The sequence below is a fragment of the Myotis brandtii genome, unplaced genomic scaffold, assembly GCF_000412655.1.
Source record: "Myotis brandtii unplaced genomic scaffold, ASM41265v1 scaffold266, whole genome shotgun sequence".
NCBI lineage: Eukaryota > Metazoa > Chordata > Mammalia > Chiroptera > Vespertilionidae > Myotis > Myotis brandtii.
This window is the reverse complement of record NW_005360124.1, coordinates 8,911,006-8,932,417: the sequence shown is the minus strand read 5'-3', so window position 1 is coordinate 8,932,417 and position 21,412 is coordinate 8,911,006. Positions and strand designations below refer to the sequence as shown.

General features: G+C 38.5%; 1 protein-coding gene across 2 annotated transcripts in view; it reads left to right on the top strand.

Moving 5' to 3' along the window:
• The window catches only part of RORB (RAR-related orphan receptor B), a 176,823-nt gene that overhangs the window by 126,258 nt on the left and 29,153 nt on the right, over positions 1–21,412 (top strand). For both annotated transcript variants that reach the window (XM_005868308.2, XM_014541277.1), the window contains exons 3-4: positions 609–750; positions 6,262–6,663. In XM_005868308.2, the coding sequence (XP_005868370.1) occupies positions 609–750; positions 6,262–6,663 (544 nt within the window). The remainder of the gene's footprint in view (positions 1–608; positions 751–6,261; positions 6,664–21,412) is intronic.

The following is a 21,412-nucleotide window of genomic DNA, read 5'->3' as shown; positions in this document are numbered from 1 at the left end:
TATTGCTTATGTTTTATTGAACAGTGAATATACCATGGTTTCTTATTCAAAGATGTGATTGATTAAAAGTACATCCCTGGTTCAAAAAACAACCTTCCACATACATTCTGGCCAAATTCAAAAATTTTCAAACGGCAAAAATGCATCTTAGAAACTAGGAAGATAGTAGCATATACCGAGCCCAAACTCCTCAACACTGCTATTTCAACCAATACCCCAGTCCCTCACCCCCACAGCACTTGGCATAAGCCTGTTATCATCCCCATCAAGTTTTGTTATATTTGCCTTAGCAGTGACACTTCCCTCTGCCACTCCTTTCCCACTGTTCTTTGGAGCAGGAGCTCTGTTGTGTTTTTCTTTGCATAAAGCAGCATAGCTCACAAATGTCTTTAGTAAACATTGATTGGATGAAGGAATGAATGATACTTTCATATCTCTATAGATAGCACATATTTTCCCTGGTAGAAACATCCTTAAGCATCCAAAGAATTTTAAAAATTAAACACAGTTATGTTCACTGGAGAAAATGTAGCAAATATATATGTGTTAATAGTTTCTGTTCCCATTCTTATGTCTCTATCTCCCTCCCATTCTTTTTTCCCCTCTAGGGATTCTTTAGGAGGAGCCAGCAGAACAATGCCTCTTACTCCTGCCCAAGGCAGAGAAACTGTTTAATTGACAGAACCAACAGAAACCGTTGCCAACACTGCCGACTGCAGAAGTGTCTTGCCCTAGGAATGTCAAGAGATGGTAAGGCATTGCCTTCCGATTTCTTACATAAAGGCTTTCAAATGGAGGCTTTCCTGGAGTCTATTTAAGCCACTGCAAGAATTCTAGACAAAGGGAATTGGAAATAAGAAGGAAAAAAGCATGTGCTGGTAGTGCATTAAAAGGAAAAGTAAGAACATATAAAAATATAGTATTGCCTATGAAATAGGAAGAAAGGGAAGCCTTTACTGCAGCTTTTGGAGCAACCTGTCCTAAGTTAGGTGAAGGCCACATAGTCCTAGATTGAAAGGTGACCACCTGTCTAGGTTTGCCTGTAAATGAGGCATTGGTTTCCTGGAACACGAGATTTTCAGAGCTAAAACTGGGAAGTCCTAGGAAAATAGAACCATTTGGTTGCTGAGTAAGTCTTACTGGTGCACAGGTTACTTAATATGTGGAGATGCTAAGGAACAGAACATGTTTCTGTAGGAAGCCCAGAAGCTCCATTGGCCCATCACAGCTCCTCAGATAAGGATGTAGACTATTCTGAGTCATGATGAAGATTCCAAATGCCATAGCAGCAGTCCAGGTCTTAGAAGGGTTGTGTAGGTTGTGTCCTTCTCAGAATATGACTCAAGTGTGCACTCCACCTTCATGCCCAACCCAACTGGGTGGCTTGACTCAACAGCTGAACTTAGATTAATGAAAGAGGACAAATAAATTCAAACAAAAGAACTTCATCTAGCTTTTCTTCCATTTTTAAGCATTCATCTAAACTAATCATTTTCCCTTGGCATGGACCACAGCACTCCTGTATCAGATTGTGAGCAGTCCTGAGTCTTGGGGCCATTTCTGTCTTGTTCCCACTGTATCCTCAGGGTATGCTTAAAAGCAGTCCCCTAAATGTTTGTTTAATGAACCATGGCATTCTCTTTTACCTAGAGCCTGAGACACAGTGCCCCTGATATTTATTCTCTTTATATGAAGCACTGTAGATTCTGTGCTGCTGGTCACACTGCCTCTAATGAGGTTCAAGGTGGTGTAGACCCAACCCCCTCAAAAGAAAAAAAATAAATACTACTAAATTATTTTTGAATGGATAATTGGCATGTACTGTACCTTGGTATAAAGGGATTTTATGAATTATTACATTAAATGTGGGCCTTTTAGTCATTTGGATAAATTCAACTCCACATAGGACTTGATATCTAAGCATACAAACTGCTTACCTCTTAGCTTGCATTCTCCAAACAGTTATATCTTGAGGGTTTTTTTTTTTTACGTTTTCTCTAATTTTCAACCCACCTAAACTTGTCTTACACAAAAGTACATGTATGAGATAAATTTGATCAAAAAATAAAAAGAAGAAAAAGAATCCGACCTTGAGCCCTTTAGTTTACAGGTAAGCTTCTAAAGATGCAGAAATGTAGGTTTCCAAAACTTTTCTATTTATTACCTGATTTTTTATTTGTTTTTCTAAACTTATTAACCACATAGATATACTCCTAGGGTAAACTTACAGCACTGTGTACTTCTACATACTAAAGTGAAGAAAAATGGAGGATTGGGGTTAAGTGGTTTTCAAGATTTATTTAGTCAAATTTTAAGGTGAAAGTATGCATGTATATGTGTGTGTGAATTAATAGCATGTATATGCCCACTGCATCTTCTCCACCATTTTATTTCTTTTTAACTGGACCCTTAAAATATGATAGTTGCAGAAATCTTCAATGTAAACTGTTTCCAATTGTACTACTATAAACAAACAAAAACAGAAAAACGTTAGCATTGTAGGAAGATATTGAGCTCCAAAGAGAAAACATGACACCCATCTTGCAGTAATCAAGTATGTGTCCTCCTTAATGACATGCCTCTATGAAAAACTAGAAGCTGTCCTACAAGGTAGTAAGTAGATGTCTTTGAAGAAGCGATAACTTTTTTCATTGTTACTCCAGAAACTTTCATTCCATTTAGAATCCCACAATCCAAATAAATATGAAAAGATTTCCGATTTTTTGCGTAAAATTGTTCTTTGCTAGTGTGGGATCAACATGAGGGTTAAGAGCTTATCATGAGCAAATACCATCATCACTGAATATTTATGAAGCACTTGCAATGTATACAGAATTGTGCTTGTTTCTTTGAGAGCTAGCAGTTTAACAAGAGACTGCCTCTATACTCAAGTGAATCTCATTAGCAGAATAATTCAAGTTTGAGAGGGGCAAACACTCAAAATATGTGCCATTCTGATTAATGGTTAGTGGTGAGAAGAATGCTAATATTTGAAACTATAATAGTAATACAGCCTTTGTTGAAATAGGCCTATGGATACAACAAATGTATTGACAAAGAGTGACAAGGAATTATTTATATGTTAGGAAAGTTCAGTGGATTTACTTTTGCTATTTACTGTAATTTTCCCCAAATATGTCACTACATTTATTATAGGAAGGAGCATAAAACTGAAATACTGGCTCATCAGAATTTCTGAAATAAAGGGAAAATTCATTCTAGAATAGTATTACAGCAATTGTCAGTAAAGTCCACAATTTAGGATGAAGCCTGATAATTCCAAAAGGTAGTGGGGCTTTAAGTTGCCTCTCTGAAAATATTTCAGCTTGCTCAGTGACCTGATAAGTTAATTTTCTGGAAAGGGCATAATTATTCACCATTGAGTTTTCAGATGTTCACCAGGGCACAGGTCTTGACTGCATACTTAGTTGACACTATTAGCTTTGATTTTGAGATCAAAAGCAGAATTCTGAACCTAAAATTGTTAAATATGGGGTCTTGACTGAGCTCATTCATTCATCTTCTATCAGCTACAGGTTAGTCTGTGCCTCTATTGATTATAGATGACTTTGTCTGGGATAACTGAGGTGACTCGACTCCACCTCACATATCTTATCCTCCATCAAGCTAGGTGAGGCCTGTCCTTTTCATGGTGACATACTCAGTCACATAAGCATTTTGGAAGCCTCTATTTGTGTCACATATGTCAATATCCCATTGGCCCAGAGCAGGCCACATGACCCTGAGTAAGAATGCCTACACAGAAAAAAGGGCCCTGAAATTTACACGGGGAAGAAGTGGAAGTAAGTAAGAAAAATCAGGGTCATTAATAAAATCAATCAACCACAATGTATAATTCACCTAAATACAGTGTGTAGAAATCTAAAACAAGGATCGAATGGAAAGGAGTTTAAAAAGAGACACTGCATTTCTCTCTTCATGTTAGAAGAGCTTATTATCCATTTTTTTCTCCCTATAAATTTTAAGCGAACAAATGCAAAACTATTCTACTAAAGTAAGTCAGAAAGCAAATATACTCGAACCGGAACAAAAATCTTAATCTATAGCAATAGATACAAATTTGGTATTCACCACCATAGCTCTGTAACAAAGAGCTGTCCGAATCCTGCATGAATGCAACAAACAGAGGGTCAGCAAATAACGAAGCATGTCACATTACTTTCATGGGGGGAAAAGGTTCTTTCTGAATCCAAATGTGTCATGATTTATTTTTTCTTATACAAAATGATTTTTTTCACTAGAGAATTATATGTAGTAAATTATGTATAAAGATATAATATAAAGGTACAGAGAACACTTTCCCTAAAAGTCACTATAGAATTCTGTCCATGGACAAACTACAAATATCACAACAATTAGTAAGCAAATAAATTTGTCTTTGAGAAACAGTGTCTAATAAAGACAGTGTCTCTACAAACAAAGTTGAATACAATTATCTAAATGATTCAAGACTCTACAGAAATGACAGTTGAGCTGGAAAGAGGAATTTGGTCTGAATTAACCAGATTAATTTTCTTCATTCAGAAAAATTACTGGATAATTGCTACTTTGTTTTCCAACTTAGGCAGCATCAGAAAGCAAAAACATAGGATTAAAGAGGAATAGGAAGAGATTGGGCTGCTCCAAGTCCACCCCTCACATCCACAATCCTGCAGGCAGGAAGGAGGAAAATTACATGCTTGACACCGGAAAGTGTACACAGTTACTCAGAACTTAATCTATAGTCACACTTGGCAGTGACAGAGGCTGGGAAAGGTGGTCTCTGTTCTGACCAGCTGATGCTTAGATAAAATTTGGTAGCTCTATAACCAATAGAAGGAGAAAATGAACTGAAGAAATGTTGGGGATGAGTGGCAGCTCCTTCGCAGCAGGGATCTCTTCTGTAGGCCCTTCATGCGGGGCTGGAGAGTTAGTTCTTAAGCAGGTCCCTGTTTAGTTATTCTCAGGAGTTATTCTCATCAACCCTAATGACCGAATCAGGGGTTGAACCAGTTTCTTGCCTCCACTTTATTTTTCTACATTCTCTGAGCTCCCAACACCATCAGGTGACGGGAACACTGTCACAAAGGAAAACAGAGACTCAGAGAGGAGCCTCCAAGTTTGTCACAGTTCCCACTTTTAACATGAGTTGAACGACATACAGCTTGATGATTCAGACACGGGAGCCCCTGGACTCAGGATGTTCACAGCCTAAAATGGGAGTTGACAGCTGGTGAGGAAACGTCACTACCTGTGACAGTTCAGGAGATTAAGCTCTATAAGTAATGAAACAATGCATTCAGCCCGAAGGCATGGCTCAGTGGTTGAGTGTTGACCTATGAACCAGGAGGCCACGGTTTGTTTCCCAGTCAGGGCACATGCCTGGGTTTTGGGCTTGATCCCCAGTGTGGGGCATGCAGGAGGCAGCTGATCAATGATTCTCTCTCATCATTGATGTTTCTATCTCTCTCTCCCTCTCCCTCCCTCTCTGAAATCAATAAATATATATTTTTTTAAAAGAAACAATGCATTCAGATGAAAGCATCCTCATATCACTCTCTGACCACTTCCAGAGCCTCTTTCCTCAGAATGGCTAAAGCTTTTGGCAGAAGAGATGGGCAATATAAAACTCAGGAGGGAGAGTGTGGACTGAGAGAGAAGGGGTTACTGTTGGATCACTTGCTGGCCACTGAATGCACAAACTTCTTCCAAAGATCCGTTTCATTTGACCCCAAAAGCCAACTGAAGGCAAATGATGTGGTTTACTTAAAACTATGTTTATCACCCTGCCCCACATCCTTGTTCTTACCCAACCCACTAGAAAATAGTGAAATAATAAGGTCCTATTCGACAATCTAGTAATCCTAATGCTTAGGAGAGGAAGTTAACAATGAGTTTAGGTTGACATCTTCATAGCAGGTACTATTTGGTAGTTTGTATTATTTGTGATTTTTTTTCCCCACAAGTAAAAAAGAACAAGAAAATATGCTTTGTAACTTCACAGCAATAAGAAATACGTAAGTGTTCACGTTTCTTCCTTGCTTAGATTGAATTCTCCCCTATGCACATAAACCAGTAAGGACACCCATGAATATAACTTCTATCAAATACGGAGTGTGAATGAATGGGCTCTTGGGCTATGGTGCTAGGAGTCCACGCACTTGATATTGAGGGGACAACCATCCATGACCCATTGGACTTGAGGTGGTTAGCGAGAATGATAACTGCACGCGCTGTTTTCTGCTTTTCTCTTTGACCCAGCTGTGAAGTTTGGGAGGATGTCCAAGAAGCAGAGGGACAGCCTGTATGCCGAGGTGCAGAAGCACCAGCAGCGGCTGCAGGAGCAGCGGCAGCAGCAGAGCGGGGAGGCGGAAGCCCTCGCCAGGGTGTATGGCAGCAGCATCAGCAACAGCCTCAGCAACCTGAACAATGAGGCCAGCGGCACTTATGCTAATGGACATGTCATTGACCTGCCCAAATCCGAGGGTTATTACAACGTGGATTCCGGCCAGCCGTCCCCTGATCAGTCAGGACTTGACATGACTGGGATCAAACAGATAAAGCAAGAACCCATCTATGACCTCACATCCGTATCCAACTTGTTTACCTATAGCTCTTTCAACAATGGGCAGCTAGCACCAGGGATAACAATGACTGAAATCGGTAAGTGGAAGTCTCCCAGCTCATTTTTGGAAATTCTGCTTTGAAGTTGCCTTGGTCCTATTTCTAGGGTCATTTTCTTAGTTTGTTGAATTACTTGCATTCGTGGCTTCTAGGGAGAAAAGTAATTGACTTTAAAATATTTTCTAATAACTGTCATTGTTTCCCTATCTCATAAAAATTTGTCTCAAGCAAAGGAAGAAAGAAATTCTAAATAGAAAGATGCTATCTGTAAAGAACAGAAGCTATCTGTTAAATTTGGGTTCATCACTGAAAGAAAAATGTTATTGGTATAAACAGGAAAATTTCAGCAAGTGGCTATTTCATGTGAAATAACTAAGGGGTACAGACACAGGATGTAATAATTGAATGATCAGGGCTCCAACTCTTCCTCTAAGACAGCGGTTCTCAACCTGTGGGTCACGACCCCTTTGGCAGTCGAACGACCCTTTCACAGGGGTCGCCTAAGACCATCCTGCAGATCAGATATTTACATTACGATTCATAACAGTAGCAACATTACAGTTATGAAGTAGCAACGAAAATGATTTTATGGTTGGGTCACAACATGAGGAACTGTATTTAAAGGGCCAGAAGGTTGAGAACCACTGCTCTAAGATAACAGAAGCAAATGGCACCTCAGTTTCCTTCTTAGTAAAGGCAGAGGGGTAGACCAGGAGACCTCTAAACCTCTTGCAAATCTGAATTCAAGAATTCTACATGGGAATAAAATCTGAGTTGCTGGCAATGGAAGTGTCTAGTCTGGAGTGTGTCAGAACCTAAGAGCAACAAATTAGCTCTGGTGAGGAGGGCTCGTCACAAGCGTGACTGCATTGGTAACCCAGTCCTCTCTCTCTCTGCTGTGATGTCCTTTGAGTCCTAAGGAGTGGTCTTCAAGAGTGACCTATCCTAGGATGCTCTCTTCTTACCTGTCACAACTGTGTCTTACCCTGTGAAGCTCAGGAGCCTATGAAATGTTTAACCAGTTGATCTCACTAACTAATTGCCATAAAAATACCAATGTGGGTTTAACACATTCCCCTCCTGGAGTTGCATGCTAACAGTAGCCTAGAAGAGCTAAACAAACAGTGGCTACCAGGCTTTGTGGCAGGACTCCATGTACTAGGGAAAGCCATGTGGAGCTCAGAAACCTCTGAGGCCTCCTCACAGCCCACCCTGACAGATGGCAGAGCAAGCGTGTTTAAGAACCAGGCCGCCTGCGTTCCAACCCTGGCTTATTATTTGAGCTGGAGCAAGTTTCTAAATCCCAGTTTACTCATCTTTCATTATTATTATTATTATTATTATTATTGCTCTTTAAAAAGAGTAAGTATTAGTTCATAGAGCACATGGTTGTTGTAAGAATTGAGTGAGTTAATACTTGTAAAACAGAGCAATGTTTGGAACTCAGCAAATGCCTAGTAACTCCTGGCTGATATTGCTGTATCCACTGCTCAGGCGCCTTCTCTGTCTACACTGTGAGTAGGAGCCTAAAGCCTACGAGTGTTTTAAATAAAGTTGATGTGAACACATAATGAAGTACATGCCATATGTTTCTTGGCTACTTCCACCATCTGGTGGAGGGAGGAGCCATGTTACACAGTTATAAAACCCAGAACATTCTTTCTCTCTTTTAACAATTCAGGATGTGACAGTGAGTAAAGAAGTTGTTGACAAAACATCTGTAATGACACACATTGAGAGCTGTAGAAAACTGAACATCAGCTATAATACAAAATATTAGTTATTATTGATATCCTTAACCTTGCTTTTTAACTACATCACAGGCACTTCACATCCATTTCATTTTCACAAGCATCTTACAAGTAAAAATATTATTCCCATTTTACAGATGAGGAAACAGAGGTTTAGGGAAGTCTCCTGATTTTCCCAGGTTCCTTTAGTTACTACGTGATAGAGCCAGTTTCCACCCCAGGCAGTCTGATTCCAGAGCCTTTTTTCTTATCCATTACTTTGCTACCTGTTGTGGGTTTAATATTCACATACTGCATTGTCAACAAATAGGGACAGTCTTTTTAAGTGAAGTCACTTAATCTTTCCAAGAGAGCATGTTATGGAAAGAAGGAAAGAAGGAAGGAGGGAAGGAGGAAAGGAAGAAAGGAAGGAAGGAAGGAAGGAAGGAAGGAAGGAAGGAAGGAAGGAAGGAAGGAAGGAAGGAAGAAAGGAAGAAAGGAAGAAAAAAAGAAAGAAAGAAAGAAAGAAAGAAAGAAAGAAAGAAAGAAAGAAAGAGAGAAAGAAAGAAAGAAAGTCAGCACCATTTTTCGCTTTTATGCTACTTAATATCTAAGTGTAAGAGTCTGCTATTGTTTTGGAACACATGTCCAAAACCTAATGAAATAAAACTCACAATTCTTGGGCAGCATTCTGCTCCATACCCAAAAAATAAAGTCTTGTAAGAATTCAAAAATCATAGTTTTCTTGTAATCTAGAATCACTAGAATTATGGAAAAAGAAATACAGCCAAAACCATCAGGACTTGGTAACCGTAGACAAGTCACTTTTCCTCTCTGACCTTCAGTTTATTATTCTCTGAACTGCTGCCTTTGGACTAGATAATCTCAAAATTCATCCAGATTTTTTACATAGAAAGTGATACCCAAAATGGACTGGCATATATTTTTTTAATTATTTCAAGATACCATTAGTGTTTAGAACAGCTCTAGATATTCTTAAACTTTGGAGACCTCTTTCATCAGACTTTTAGGTGCGATTAGATTGTCCTGCTAGTGCTCCCATATTTAGCAGGCTCTTAAACCTAAATATTGACTTGGTTCACATTTATTTAAAACAGCAATGCCATCTAGTGGACACAAACTCCTTCAATGGGTGTTGGCACCTATGACAAGCCACAGTAATTGGACATGCTGTTCTTTCCTGCACCATGCAAAAAACTCCCACTAAAACCTAAGTCCATAACAGTATCGGTGAGAAGGCATCAGAGGTACAGCATTGGTGGTTAAGAATTCTGGTTCTGGAGTCAGATTGCCTGAGTTCAAAGCGCGGTGGGCCTTTTCCCCGTAAGCAATTTATCTAACCTCTGGATCTCAGTTGTAAACCTGGGAAAATAATAGTCCCTACCTGTGTGTTCATTAAATAAGTTAATATTTGCAAGTTCTTAAGACAATCTGTCATGCATAAGCCTTATTATTATTATTAATATAATTGATATTATAAGTTATCAATTTAATTATTACTCAATAACATTACTAGTTATTACAGGTCATATAATTACCTTTCATTGAGCACCTGCACTGTGCTGAGCAATGTCCTTTATTTAATTCTCATAACAATCCTATTATGCCTATTGTATATGTATTTGTATGTCCATTTTACAGATGAAAAACTGAGACTCAGAAGTTACAAAATTTGTCAAAATCAAAGTAAGCACATAAGCCCAGGTCTGAGTAACATCAAAACCCATTCTTTTAACCATCACACTATATGTTTATCCCATCAACAAAGGGAGCCCCTCGAGCTAACCGGCGTTCCCACCGCAAAACATGTTTGGTGTTTGCAGCCTGCCTGACGACCTTCCAGGTGCTACAAAGGAGCTCACAGTGTGAACATGCTGACATTTGGACTTGACTTGATTAATGAGCATCTGTATAATCGGGCTAGTGGCAAGCTGTCAGAGAGAGAATCCTGTGCAGACAAAATCAAATTTTAGCCCCATTTCACCAGGTGAATTCAAGACTGTATCACACTAAAGAATTTTTTAACATCACTCCTGGCGACTAGAAGTCCTGATGCGCTTCCTCTGGTTTCTGAGAGAGCAATGAAATGTGTACAACCAGGTCATTATTCTGATATTGGGTCATCTTAAAATCAGTCGTTTCTTAAAACCAGTTTTATTATTATTATTATTCCACCGAGATTATAGCCTTACAATTTGGAAAAATTTTAATTAAAACATAAAACAACTACATAAACAACAGTATGAATATCCCAAAAAGTCAGTCATATGAATGTTATCAGAGTCAGGAATATTCCCCCAGAAAAACCAAACCTGTCTTTCTAAAAGTGCAGCAAAGAAACTACACACTTTCTAGGTTAAGGAACCTAATAATAATATTTTATATATGGAGAAAAACGGAGAAAGACCTTTTATGCATCTTAGCCAATTTGAGCCTCACACCAGTCAGTTGGGCAGTGAACCCCATTGTGCAGATGAAGAAATTAAGGTTCAGAAACAGTCAGTGATTTTCCTAGACCAGTGGTCGGCAAACTGCGGCTTGCGAGCCACATGCGGCTCTTTGGCCCCTTGAGTGTGGCTCTTCCACAAAATACCACGTGCGGGCACGCACATACAGTGCGATTGAAACTTCGTGGCCCATGCGCAGAAGTCAGTATTTTGTGGAAGAGCCACACTCAAGGGGCCAAAGAGCTGCATGTGGATTGCGAGCCGCAGTTTGCTGACCACTGTTCTAGACCACATAGTAAGTGGTGAAGCCTAAATTCTAACATGGGGTTATTCTACTATCTTAGACTGCCAGGCATTCTTTCAAAAGCATATTTTTGAAATGTGCCAGGCACTCAAGGCAAGCAGACCATGGTTCCTGACCTCACTGTCTAGGATGCAGACATGAAAATAAATAATTGCAATTCCATATCATATAAGTCCTGGGCCTGATGCAAACCCTCCAGGGGGTGAGGGGGTTGGGGGCTATTGCTTACTCTGAGCCACATATCTTATTTAGAATAATTTATTCCCATCAGTCAAGGAATAGAAAACAAAATGTAAGTAAGCAGACAGAAATATATGAAACATTTCAATAATTATATCCTTGGGTTTCTCAAAATCCCATAGGAGGAAAAGACATGAAATAAGAGAAGGGTCAGCGGAAGCTTCAAATTAATATTTAGGCAGCAGTATTAACTGGGTTTGGCTGGAATTTTCCTTCAAGCTGACATGGTAGATGTGTTATGCCTCTGGAAGTGGAAGTTCACAGTCATTGTGGGCACCCAAGGATAGCGGCACACAAGCAAAGAAGGAAAGTGGATGTTCATGTTTTTGCTTCCCAACTCTGGCCCTCGGATGGGCTGGGAGATTCTGCAGGAATAATACTCTTAGCAAAAGCTCATTTAAGCTCAGAGATGATTGACAATGTATCTATGAGGTACCAGACAACAAGACAATTCAAACTGCCAAACATGCCCTAGCTAGTGGATAGAGCATTGGGCCGTGGACTGAAGGGCCCCAAGTTTGATTGTTAAAAGGCACGTACCTCGATTGCAGGCTTGATCCCAAAACAGCGTGTACGGGAGGCAACCAATCAATGTGTTTCTCTCACGTCAATGATTCTGTCTCTCCCCTGCCCTTCCACTCTCTCACATCAATCTTTCTCTCTGTCTCTCCCCCTCCTTCCACTCTCTCTAAAAAACAAAATCAATGAAAAAAATATCCTCAGGTGAAGATTAACAAAACAAAAAAAAAAACAAAACTGCCAAACAACATGCTTTTAAAAGCAGGAAGAAAAAAAAACAACCCATCAAGTTAGCTGAAATGGTAAGGGGATAAATTGCCTTTTACACACATCACCTGAATTTGCTGTTTTATTCAGTAATTTCCTTTCCAGATAAAGACAATGAAATGTAAATTCGTTGATCTCTCCTATACAATCTTAAACATTGATTTACTTTCAGATTCCTTTTGTGTTCTATTTATGGAACCTGGAATTTTAAGCATCAAAAATAGAAATTTAAAAGTGAACCTATAGTGGAAGCTGAGAATTAAATAGTTAGAGGGGATTACAAAAGGGGATTGGCCTAAAAGTGATCTATTTTCTGTAGTGTACTACTTTATTCTGTCAAGTCTATATAGAAAACATAAAGATAGACCAGTGCTGTTTATTTTGGGGAATTCTATAAAAGTTGTTGACATTTCAATTATTACTTATTAAGAACCCCAAGTGGGTGCTGTGGTCTTAAGGTAGCACCTTTAATGACACGCTTCTATAGATAAATATTTTATAACTAGAGGCCTGATGCACAAAATTCATGCAAGAGTAGGCCTTCCCTCTGGCACCTGGGACTGGGGCTTCGCTCCAGCCCCGGCTTCGTCCGGAATGATGTCCAGTCTAATTAGCTTGCGCTTCTTTTGTTATTATAGATTGCTTTAATCTGTCTATGTATATTTGAATGTATATTAGATAAATATGCATTTCTCTGTCTATACATATTTAACTACTCATTCAGAAATAGCACAGAGAATAGAATTTAACTCTAACTATGTACTTTCTATGTCCTCTGATCATACCTGTATCAAACATAGATAGGCATTTGATTTAGGAGCAACTGCCTAGTTAGTCATTAAAATGAATGAAAGTAGACTAAACTGTGAGAAAAACCATTAAGCAGTGTGGGCAAAGGAAAATAAGGTATCTTTAGTTCTTCCTTTCTTGCTTTGAGGGATGACATCTTGCAATCCCTCAGTCATCTAACCCCCTCCCACCCTCAGCCCAACCAACCTCTGCAGGCAGCTTAGGAAAAGGACTTCGAAATGGAGAGTCCTGACTGCATGTAGGAGCCTCATGAACTTGTTCCAAATTAGTTCAGCTTTCTGAGGCTCAGTCTCTTCATCTGAAAAATAAGGTGGTTGAACTAAATGACTTTGAAGGATTATTGTTCTCCCACGTCCTGGTGGGAGCTTTGGCCATATGAACAAATATTCCCTTTGTTACAGCCACTTCCAAAGGAGAAGGACAGGGTGGTGGAGAGGAGATCTGCAGACAACCAGGCAATTCTGAACGATGCTGAAGCACTCACTATGGCAGTAGCCAGCCACACCTCCCTCCCAAGGAGCAGGACCACATTCAGGACTTTCCATGGGGCTGAAAAACCCTGTCACATATACAGTTAATAACCACAATCAAACCAGAATTGTGCACCAGATTCTTCTCTCCAGCCACCCTCCTGAAAACAAACAAACAAACAAAACAAAACAAAACCAAGATATCTGGTTAAAATGAGAATCAAGGACAATCAGAGGCAGCTCAAGGAGAGGGTGGTGGCCAATCCCAAAATACCCCAAGTTCATGTATAATCAGTGTAAAGAATGAGCTGCTATACAGATACAGCTTCAGGGCAAATCCCCCTGTCCTCTCTGTCATACTCCAACCTAATTACCTTCCCACACCCCTTTTAAGAGAAAACGGGAAACTATAAAATGAAGATACATCTTGACTACTAAGGACCAGCCTTAGCCCAGACCTACATGGGTCACCTTGATCACTAAAGAGGGACTTGCTTGACTTCTCTGAAATTTTGGCACCACCTTGTTCTTTGCCACCCAAATAATCTCTCCAGTATCCTGCCTTCTATCTAAGAATTCCCTGAGGACAGGGACTGAGCTAATCAACTTGATTTGTTACCAGTTCATGGCCATGAATTATTCTGTAGCATCCCAGGATAACAAACCCTATAGTTCTTTGCTAGGGTCATTCAAGTCCATATCTTTCTAGATATTTTTAAATAACCTCACAAAGATGATCTAAAAATCACCTAGCAATATGTTGTAATAACCCTACTGTCATGCTCAGGCAGTGATTACCCACAAGTGGAGTAAAAGGCATAATGTAGACAAAAGCACTGTGTGACCAGCAAGGCTCTAAACAAATATAAAGATGTGATACACACATACTAGTACATGCTAATGCAAGTACTTACACATATCTGTTTATAGTAGTTGTTTACATATTAGTCACTACATGCTTATACCTCTGATAATACAACTTTCCTAAAGTGCTAGCATTCACTAGATTAGGTAAATCTTCTAAATCACCTTTTCTATTTTGAGTTGAAATTGTGCAAATTTGATCTTCCTCAGTGGACTTCCTCTAGAGAGACTAGTTTGGGATTAAATTTTTTACTCAGAATTCAGAACTTCATAAGAAGATTCTAAAATCCACCTACCTGGGGGCGAGGGGGAAGGGAGCTCTTGAGAAGCTATTGGAAAACCAATTCCATTTTATACACTCAATTTCAAAAGCCAGAGTAGATATGAAATACTCTGCAATGAGGAGAAGGAAAGCAGATTTCATGAGGTTCTGCCTGTGACTTATCAAGGAAGGGAATGTTTATGCTTATAAGGTAGCCTCTGAAACAGCCCCCACTGTTGAATAGCACTTCAACTCATTGAAAGCTTTGATACTGGTCTTGGAAAAAGCTCTGAGTCGCTTTTCCACTGATTAGGTTGGATATGGCCTTAGCCTCAGTGTCCAGCACTATTTGGGGAAGAGCTGGCTAGGGTTAAAATGCCATGTGGGCCATGGAACACAGAAATGTCGATTGATGACCAGGTTTCTGGAATAATATTAGCTTAGTATACAACCGACTTATCAGGCTCTCTCTACCAACCAGTACAGGATTTATTTATATGATGGTTACAAAATTGGGGAAACCTCTTGGAAATGTTCCTAACTAGAAAGACTTTGGGTTTACTTATTTCATTTCATTTTTATTTTAGGTTATAAAGTTTTCTTTAAAAATATACCCTCAATACTGAGGAGAAAGAATTTGCTATTTATATTTGAACCATTTTATGAGGTCTATTATGGAACTATTTGGTTTTTAGATAGGTTTATTCTAGGACAGTGTTGTGCTAGACTATTTAGAAAATGCTTATTTTAAAACATTAGTCGATTAAATGTATTATTTAAGATAATCAAGTTTTTTATTTTATTTTAGATCAAATGTTAGAAAATGTAAAATTTACCTCCAAAGACTTCCTCTGAATTAGTTCTTTCTAAAGGTCAGAAATACATTGACTAAATTTCCAAAGAAGGGGTGGGTTAGGGGAGGAGTTGCTTGGGTTTAAATTAACAGTCAATTCGTATGTCAACAAAATCCAAATAGTAAAGGTCAATCCTAATGGTGGCCCTGAGCAATTTTCACAATTAGGTTTTCATCATCTGTGACCCACTAATTGTGCTTCGGGTAGTGTGTGGAGGTGCAGTTTTTAAAAGCGGGTAGGGAAAGATTTGAATGGGCTCTGGATTATATATTTTTTATTTGCTCTATCAAGACTCAAGTGCTTTTAGGACTGTGAGCTGTACTCTCAACCTCTGTAACTGTAAGACCTCTCATCCAAGAGTCAAAACAGGGAAGACCCTCACACTCAAATTGCCATGCTTCACAGAGCCCTTAGAAAATGTCTCTCTGCTGCCAAATCCTTCTGTAAATGGAAAATTAAATCCAAAGAAACTAAAACTTTAAGATGTTAAGCGACTTTCCAAAGGGCTCAAGTAAAAGTCTGAATGGGGGCATATTGGCTTCCTCATCTTACAACTCACCAAGTCTAGGATATTGAAGTAAGTTGATCTTTGCTGATTGTTCTGCGAAGGTCTTTTACTATGGAAGCTAATTTTGAAATGCAATGTTTTCAGAATAGATTCTTTCTCAATTTTCTTAGCTTGCTTAAAGAAAGGGAACTGTAATTTTTCAAACATTGGGCATGCACTATTGCAATAAAATGAAAACACTTGTGATCCTAAACAGTTTTTCATTATTAAATTATTAAGAAGCCACCCTCTTAGTTCATTTGTTTTGCTGCCTGTGTTGTTTCTTCCCTTTGCATACACTCTGCTGAAACACAAATGCTATATAGATTCTTTCAGTTTTTCTTTCTGCTTTACTTTCTGCTTTCTTACCTTCTATTAAAATGCAGAATCTCAGAGAGAAGGAGGGGGAGGGTGGATGGGTGGGAAGAGATCAATGAAAGAATGTGTATGCATATATGCATAACTCATGGACATAGACAATAGGGTGGTGAAGGGACATATCAAGATTCCTCAGAATCTTTATGTCCCATTTAAAGATACACTCAACTTTCCCCACTCCCAGGAATTGGGACTCCAATGAAAGGCAAAATTTCTTTTAAATGTTCTTACCTAAGCTTTCTGAAATTTGAGAAAATATTAACTGTTTTATGAACTTATTCATTCAGTCTTTGTCCAGATATTATTATTATGTATTAATCTGATTTTTTTCATTGTCTTTCTCTATGTTTATATTTCATTGAATTGTGTTTCATCACATTTTCATTATTATTTTTTATAGTTAATAACATAATCTTCTATTTTATTAATATATTTTATTGAAGAACTCTAAGAACACTTTGGCTCAGGTCTACATGAAGTAAAAATCAGTTATTTTATTCTCTGATACAATAATTGGTAATAGAATGTGTATGACAAGAAGACCAGAAGCTACCCTAATTCATTGGTGAGAGAGTTATGAGTGGTTGGACCATGAAACTGAGACAACAAATGAGTTATAGGTTATTTTTGTCCCCAACTCTTCCTTAAAAGAATTTGAGGAAATTAAATGCTAAAAAGACTACTTTCTTATTGAGGATGTAGATTACTAAGAGATGGCTGTTTTAAGCTTAAATGTTACTGATGTTTTTATGCTGACAACACAATTCTATTTGTGCTAAAAAAAATTAATGATCTCTAAATAGAGAGTAGAAAAATCAGAAAGGTCTTGAAATTGACATTGTCCTTTCTGACATTGTCGCCTATTACACTGTAACCAGTAGACTTGTTCTACTAAATAATAGAAAACTTATAAAACTAGTGGTCTATTGTCAAAAAGACAAAATGCATACTTGGTTAAGTGGTTCACCTTTCAACCAGTTGTTACAGTTACTGCCTCAGAGCGTGGATTCTGAGGAATCTTGATATTCTGAAAACCTAATGCAGGCACTTAAAACTTGCCTTGAGCAAGTCCATAGAGATATCCTGGCATTAATTTAAAGTGAATCCCTTAAGAATTCCACTTTCACACTAGTAGTATAAACTAAACAGAGAATTGAGCAGTTCTCTAGATCCTTAAGGCAAGTGAAAAATCAAAAATTCATTAATCATTTTGATTGAGGCTGAGATATAGTATTTTAGGAAGACTACTTCCAAGTTAAAAAAAAAAAAAACCTTTGGGGAGAAAAATGAATAGGGGGTATATAGTTCACCAAGGAGGAACCATCGTTTCTCATTTTAAAAAAATAAGGGAAATAAAAGAGGGGGAGGAGAAAGAATTGGGAAGTTCAATGCAACCCCCTCTAATGCTATCTATAGCCTTGAGTCTTGGCCTTCTCACCTACAGTTGGGCCTTGGGTGCCCTTGGTAATAACACTAAAAGCAGCAGTTTTTAAAGATACACTCTACTTTCCCCTCTCCCAGGATGTGGAATTCTAATGCAATCACCCTCACAGTCCGTGGCTGTCTGAGACACTGTAGCCTTTGGGAGCACCTTTTGCTGAAATGTCTAGTGAGAGCTAAAATAAGCCCCTTTGGTAAAAAAACCCGCTGAGTGGTTGAAATCAGAGCTGCAGAAGGTCACTTGCTATTTTAGTAGTTGCAAGCTGGTCCTCATTTTATAACATTACAGTTATAAACAAGAAGTTGTCACCTTGCTTGTCAGTTTACTTATTTCTCACAGAAATAAGCATAGGTCGCCTCTTTTCCTACATGGAATTAGGTAATTCGGATGACTTGTTTCCAAACTTTGCTTTATTGTTTGGATCAATATGTAAGAAATGTATGTGTGTGTGTGTATATCTATATCTATATCTATATCTATATCTATATCTATATCTATATCTTCTATACCTATCTACCTATCTATCTATCTATCTATATATATATATATATCTTTAAGCATTACTTCAAAATATCATTTTTCCATTGTCTAATGCGATTCACCTTTAAAACTCCATTTACCAGTGAGAACTTTATCATATGCATCTCAACTATCTGTAAATGCCTTAAGGGGGATTTCCTTCCTACTTATTTCAATAGATCACAATGAAGACTGATGAGGACTGGGGAGGGATGTGGAATTCCATAGAAAAGAACCCAACCAGCTTCTAGAATTATTTAGATATAGTCCATTTGGAAATAGAGAAAGGAAGTTAGTTTCAGCCCCAGGGTCCTATGATTTATGCACACACTATTGAAAATTACCACCAATTTTATTCCATTTTCCCTTAAAATTTTTATTTCTCTCTTTTTAGAATTGCCCATATTATAAGTGTATTTAAGATTAACCCTAAGTGGGTTTAAGATTACACTTCTAGGGAAGAGAGACAATTTTAATAACATTTTAAAATATTTTCATCAAAAATGATAAAGCATCACAGGGTTGTAAAATACACATATAAAATATAGTCAATAACATTGTAATAATTATGTATGCTGTCAGATGGGTACTGGTAATATCAGGAGGAACACTTTGTAAGGTATATGACTGTCTAACCCAGCCGTGGGCAAACTACGGCCCGAGGGCCGGATCTGGCCCGTTTGAAATGAATAAAACTAAAAAAAAAAAATAGACCGTACCCTTTTATGTAATGATGTTTACTTTGAATTTATATTAGTTCACACAAACACTCCATCCATGCTTTTGTTCTGGCCCTCCGGTCCAGTTTAAGAACCCATTGTGGCCCTTGAGTCAAAAAGTTTGCCCACCCCTGTACACCTGAAACTAATACAAAATAATATTGAAAAAATTAAAGAGCATATTTGCCTATATCAATTATTTTTAAACCTCTTCATTGGGGTATTAATTGACATACAAAAAACTATATATACTTAATGTATGTAATTTAATGATATTGGGATAAATATATACCCATGAAGCCAGCACCACCATCTCTGTCATAAACATACCCCTGTATCAATTATTTTAAAGATTTCTGGGATGATCCTTTCAGTTGAATCCCACATTATCATTTCTATTTCATAAAGAGAGTTACTTAATACATGAAGTTACAAATGTTATTAATTGGTTATAAATCTTGAGTTCCAATAAGCCTTCCTTCAAGAAAAGCATCAGGGTCAAAGTCTAAAAACAAAGCAATTTTATGTTTTAAAGTTGTATACATTTATATGGGGAAATAGAAGAGAAAGTGAAAAGAAGCTATTCTTCATGAAATTAACAAATAGAAAATAGGGATCATGAACTTAATATTAACCTGTAATTACACACCCAATTTTCCCTTGCCAGCATCAATATTTACATTTTATCCATCATGATTGAAGGAAGTGACTGGACTGAGCATGTCAAACTATTTTTCTCAGTCCTTGATATCATTTTATTATCAAAGCAGCCCACATACTCTTAGTGAGTTGGACAAACCTCTGTATACAGAAAATTAACTGCTGAGATGTTAACTGCATTTTATTTTCCACTTAAAGAAATCTCCAGCCTCATCCCTGGTTTTAGGAAGGGCAGAGTGTAGGGCCTACGGGCATCGCCTCTGCAGGTGGTAGAATTTCCCATTAGTCAGTCATGTGGGCCATGTTCCTGTCGGACCCATTATCCCAGCACAGTCCGTGCCGACTCCAACATGTGCCTCCTGCAGCCCAAGTCAAAGAATCCGACAAAAACTGGGCTCTGAGCGCGACTGCAATCCAAGTCGGGGAAACGGATGAAGGGGATGTGATTGCCCAGAAAGATTCCACATCCTCTGCTCTTTTACCTCAGTCTCTTTGTCTGGACTTTCTCATGTGGTTGGTCCCTGGAGATGGTAGCGTTTACTATTACCTTTTCTATTTTTCCAGGCAAGGACTCTTAAAAGTTCCTTTGGCTCCCAGCAGGAACTTTGCATACTGTATTCATTGTCTCTCCCTTTGTCCCTTCTTTTTTAATCTTTCTCCCCTTTTCACAACTGCAGACTCTAGTTCAAGCAAACTGTCTTCTCGGTTGCGCATCTTTCTAATTGACAGAGTGAACCCTTGGGCCTCGCTCCTATGGGACCAAGTCTAGCTTTACTTTGTGGTTTATTGACCTGAGCTTTGAGAGGGTCAAGTTGGGTTTTTGCACGTGGCTCACCTTTGCACTGCAGACTCATTGAAGGAAGTGGAGGAGGACTGCTTCGCAACTGTGTCTGAGCTCTCATTGATATTTACAAGCCTTATGTCAAAAAGAGATTTGCCCTCTATTTCTCCCCCACAAGAGTATGGGAAATAATTATGCATGTTTAATGTTTGACTTCAAAGCCATTGTGAATGCTTAGGTTTTAAAATCATTAAATGAAGGCTCAATCTAAGCTTTCTAAAATCCTTTGGGAAATAAAGCAGAAAATGGAAGGATGATGGATGGATGGATGGATGATGGATGGGCAGATGGATGAATATTTTCAACATTATTTTACTAACTCAACATTGGCTGAGCACCTACTATGTAAATGTTCTCTCTCTTCCTCACTTCTCTCTCTCTCTCTCTCTCTCTCTCTCTCTCTCTCTCTCTCTCTCATTTGCAGTTCCTGTGCATCCTCCTTCAGAATTGTCTTGAATCTAGCCCCTCCACTGTATCTGTCATTCTTACCTAGTCCAGAACCCCCTCACATCTTGCCTGAATTTTCACAACCACCTGACGAATCTCACATTACTCTCTAATGCCATCTCCTCTTCTTTGCCATGACCAGGACCACCTTTCTAACACAAAAACCACATCACTCTCCTGCTTCACAGCCTCCACAAACTCCCAGACGCCTACAAGATAAAATCCAAATTCCTTTCTCAGCCCTCAGTTTCTAGTCACAATTTCCATCCCTAGTCTTATTATCTCCTTACCTCCTCCATGCACTCTATGTTGCAAACACTATAGAATTCTTGCTAGAAAAGACAGACTCAATTTCAAAACACTATTTGCTAGCCCTGTAAAAATGGCTCTAGAGCAATGGTTCTCAATCTTCTGGCCCTTTAAATACAGTTCCTCATGTTGTGACCCA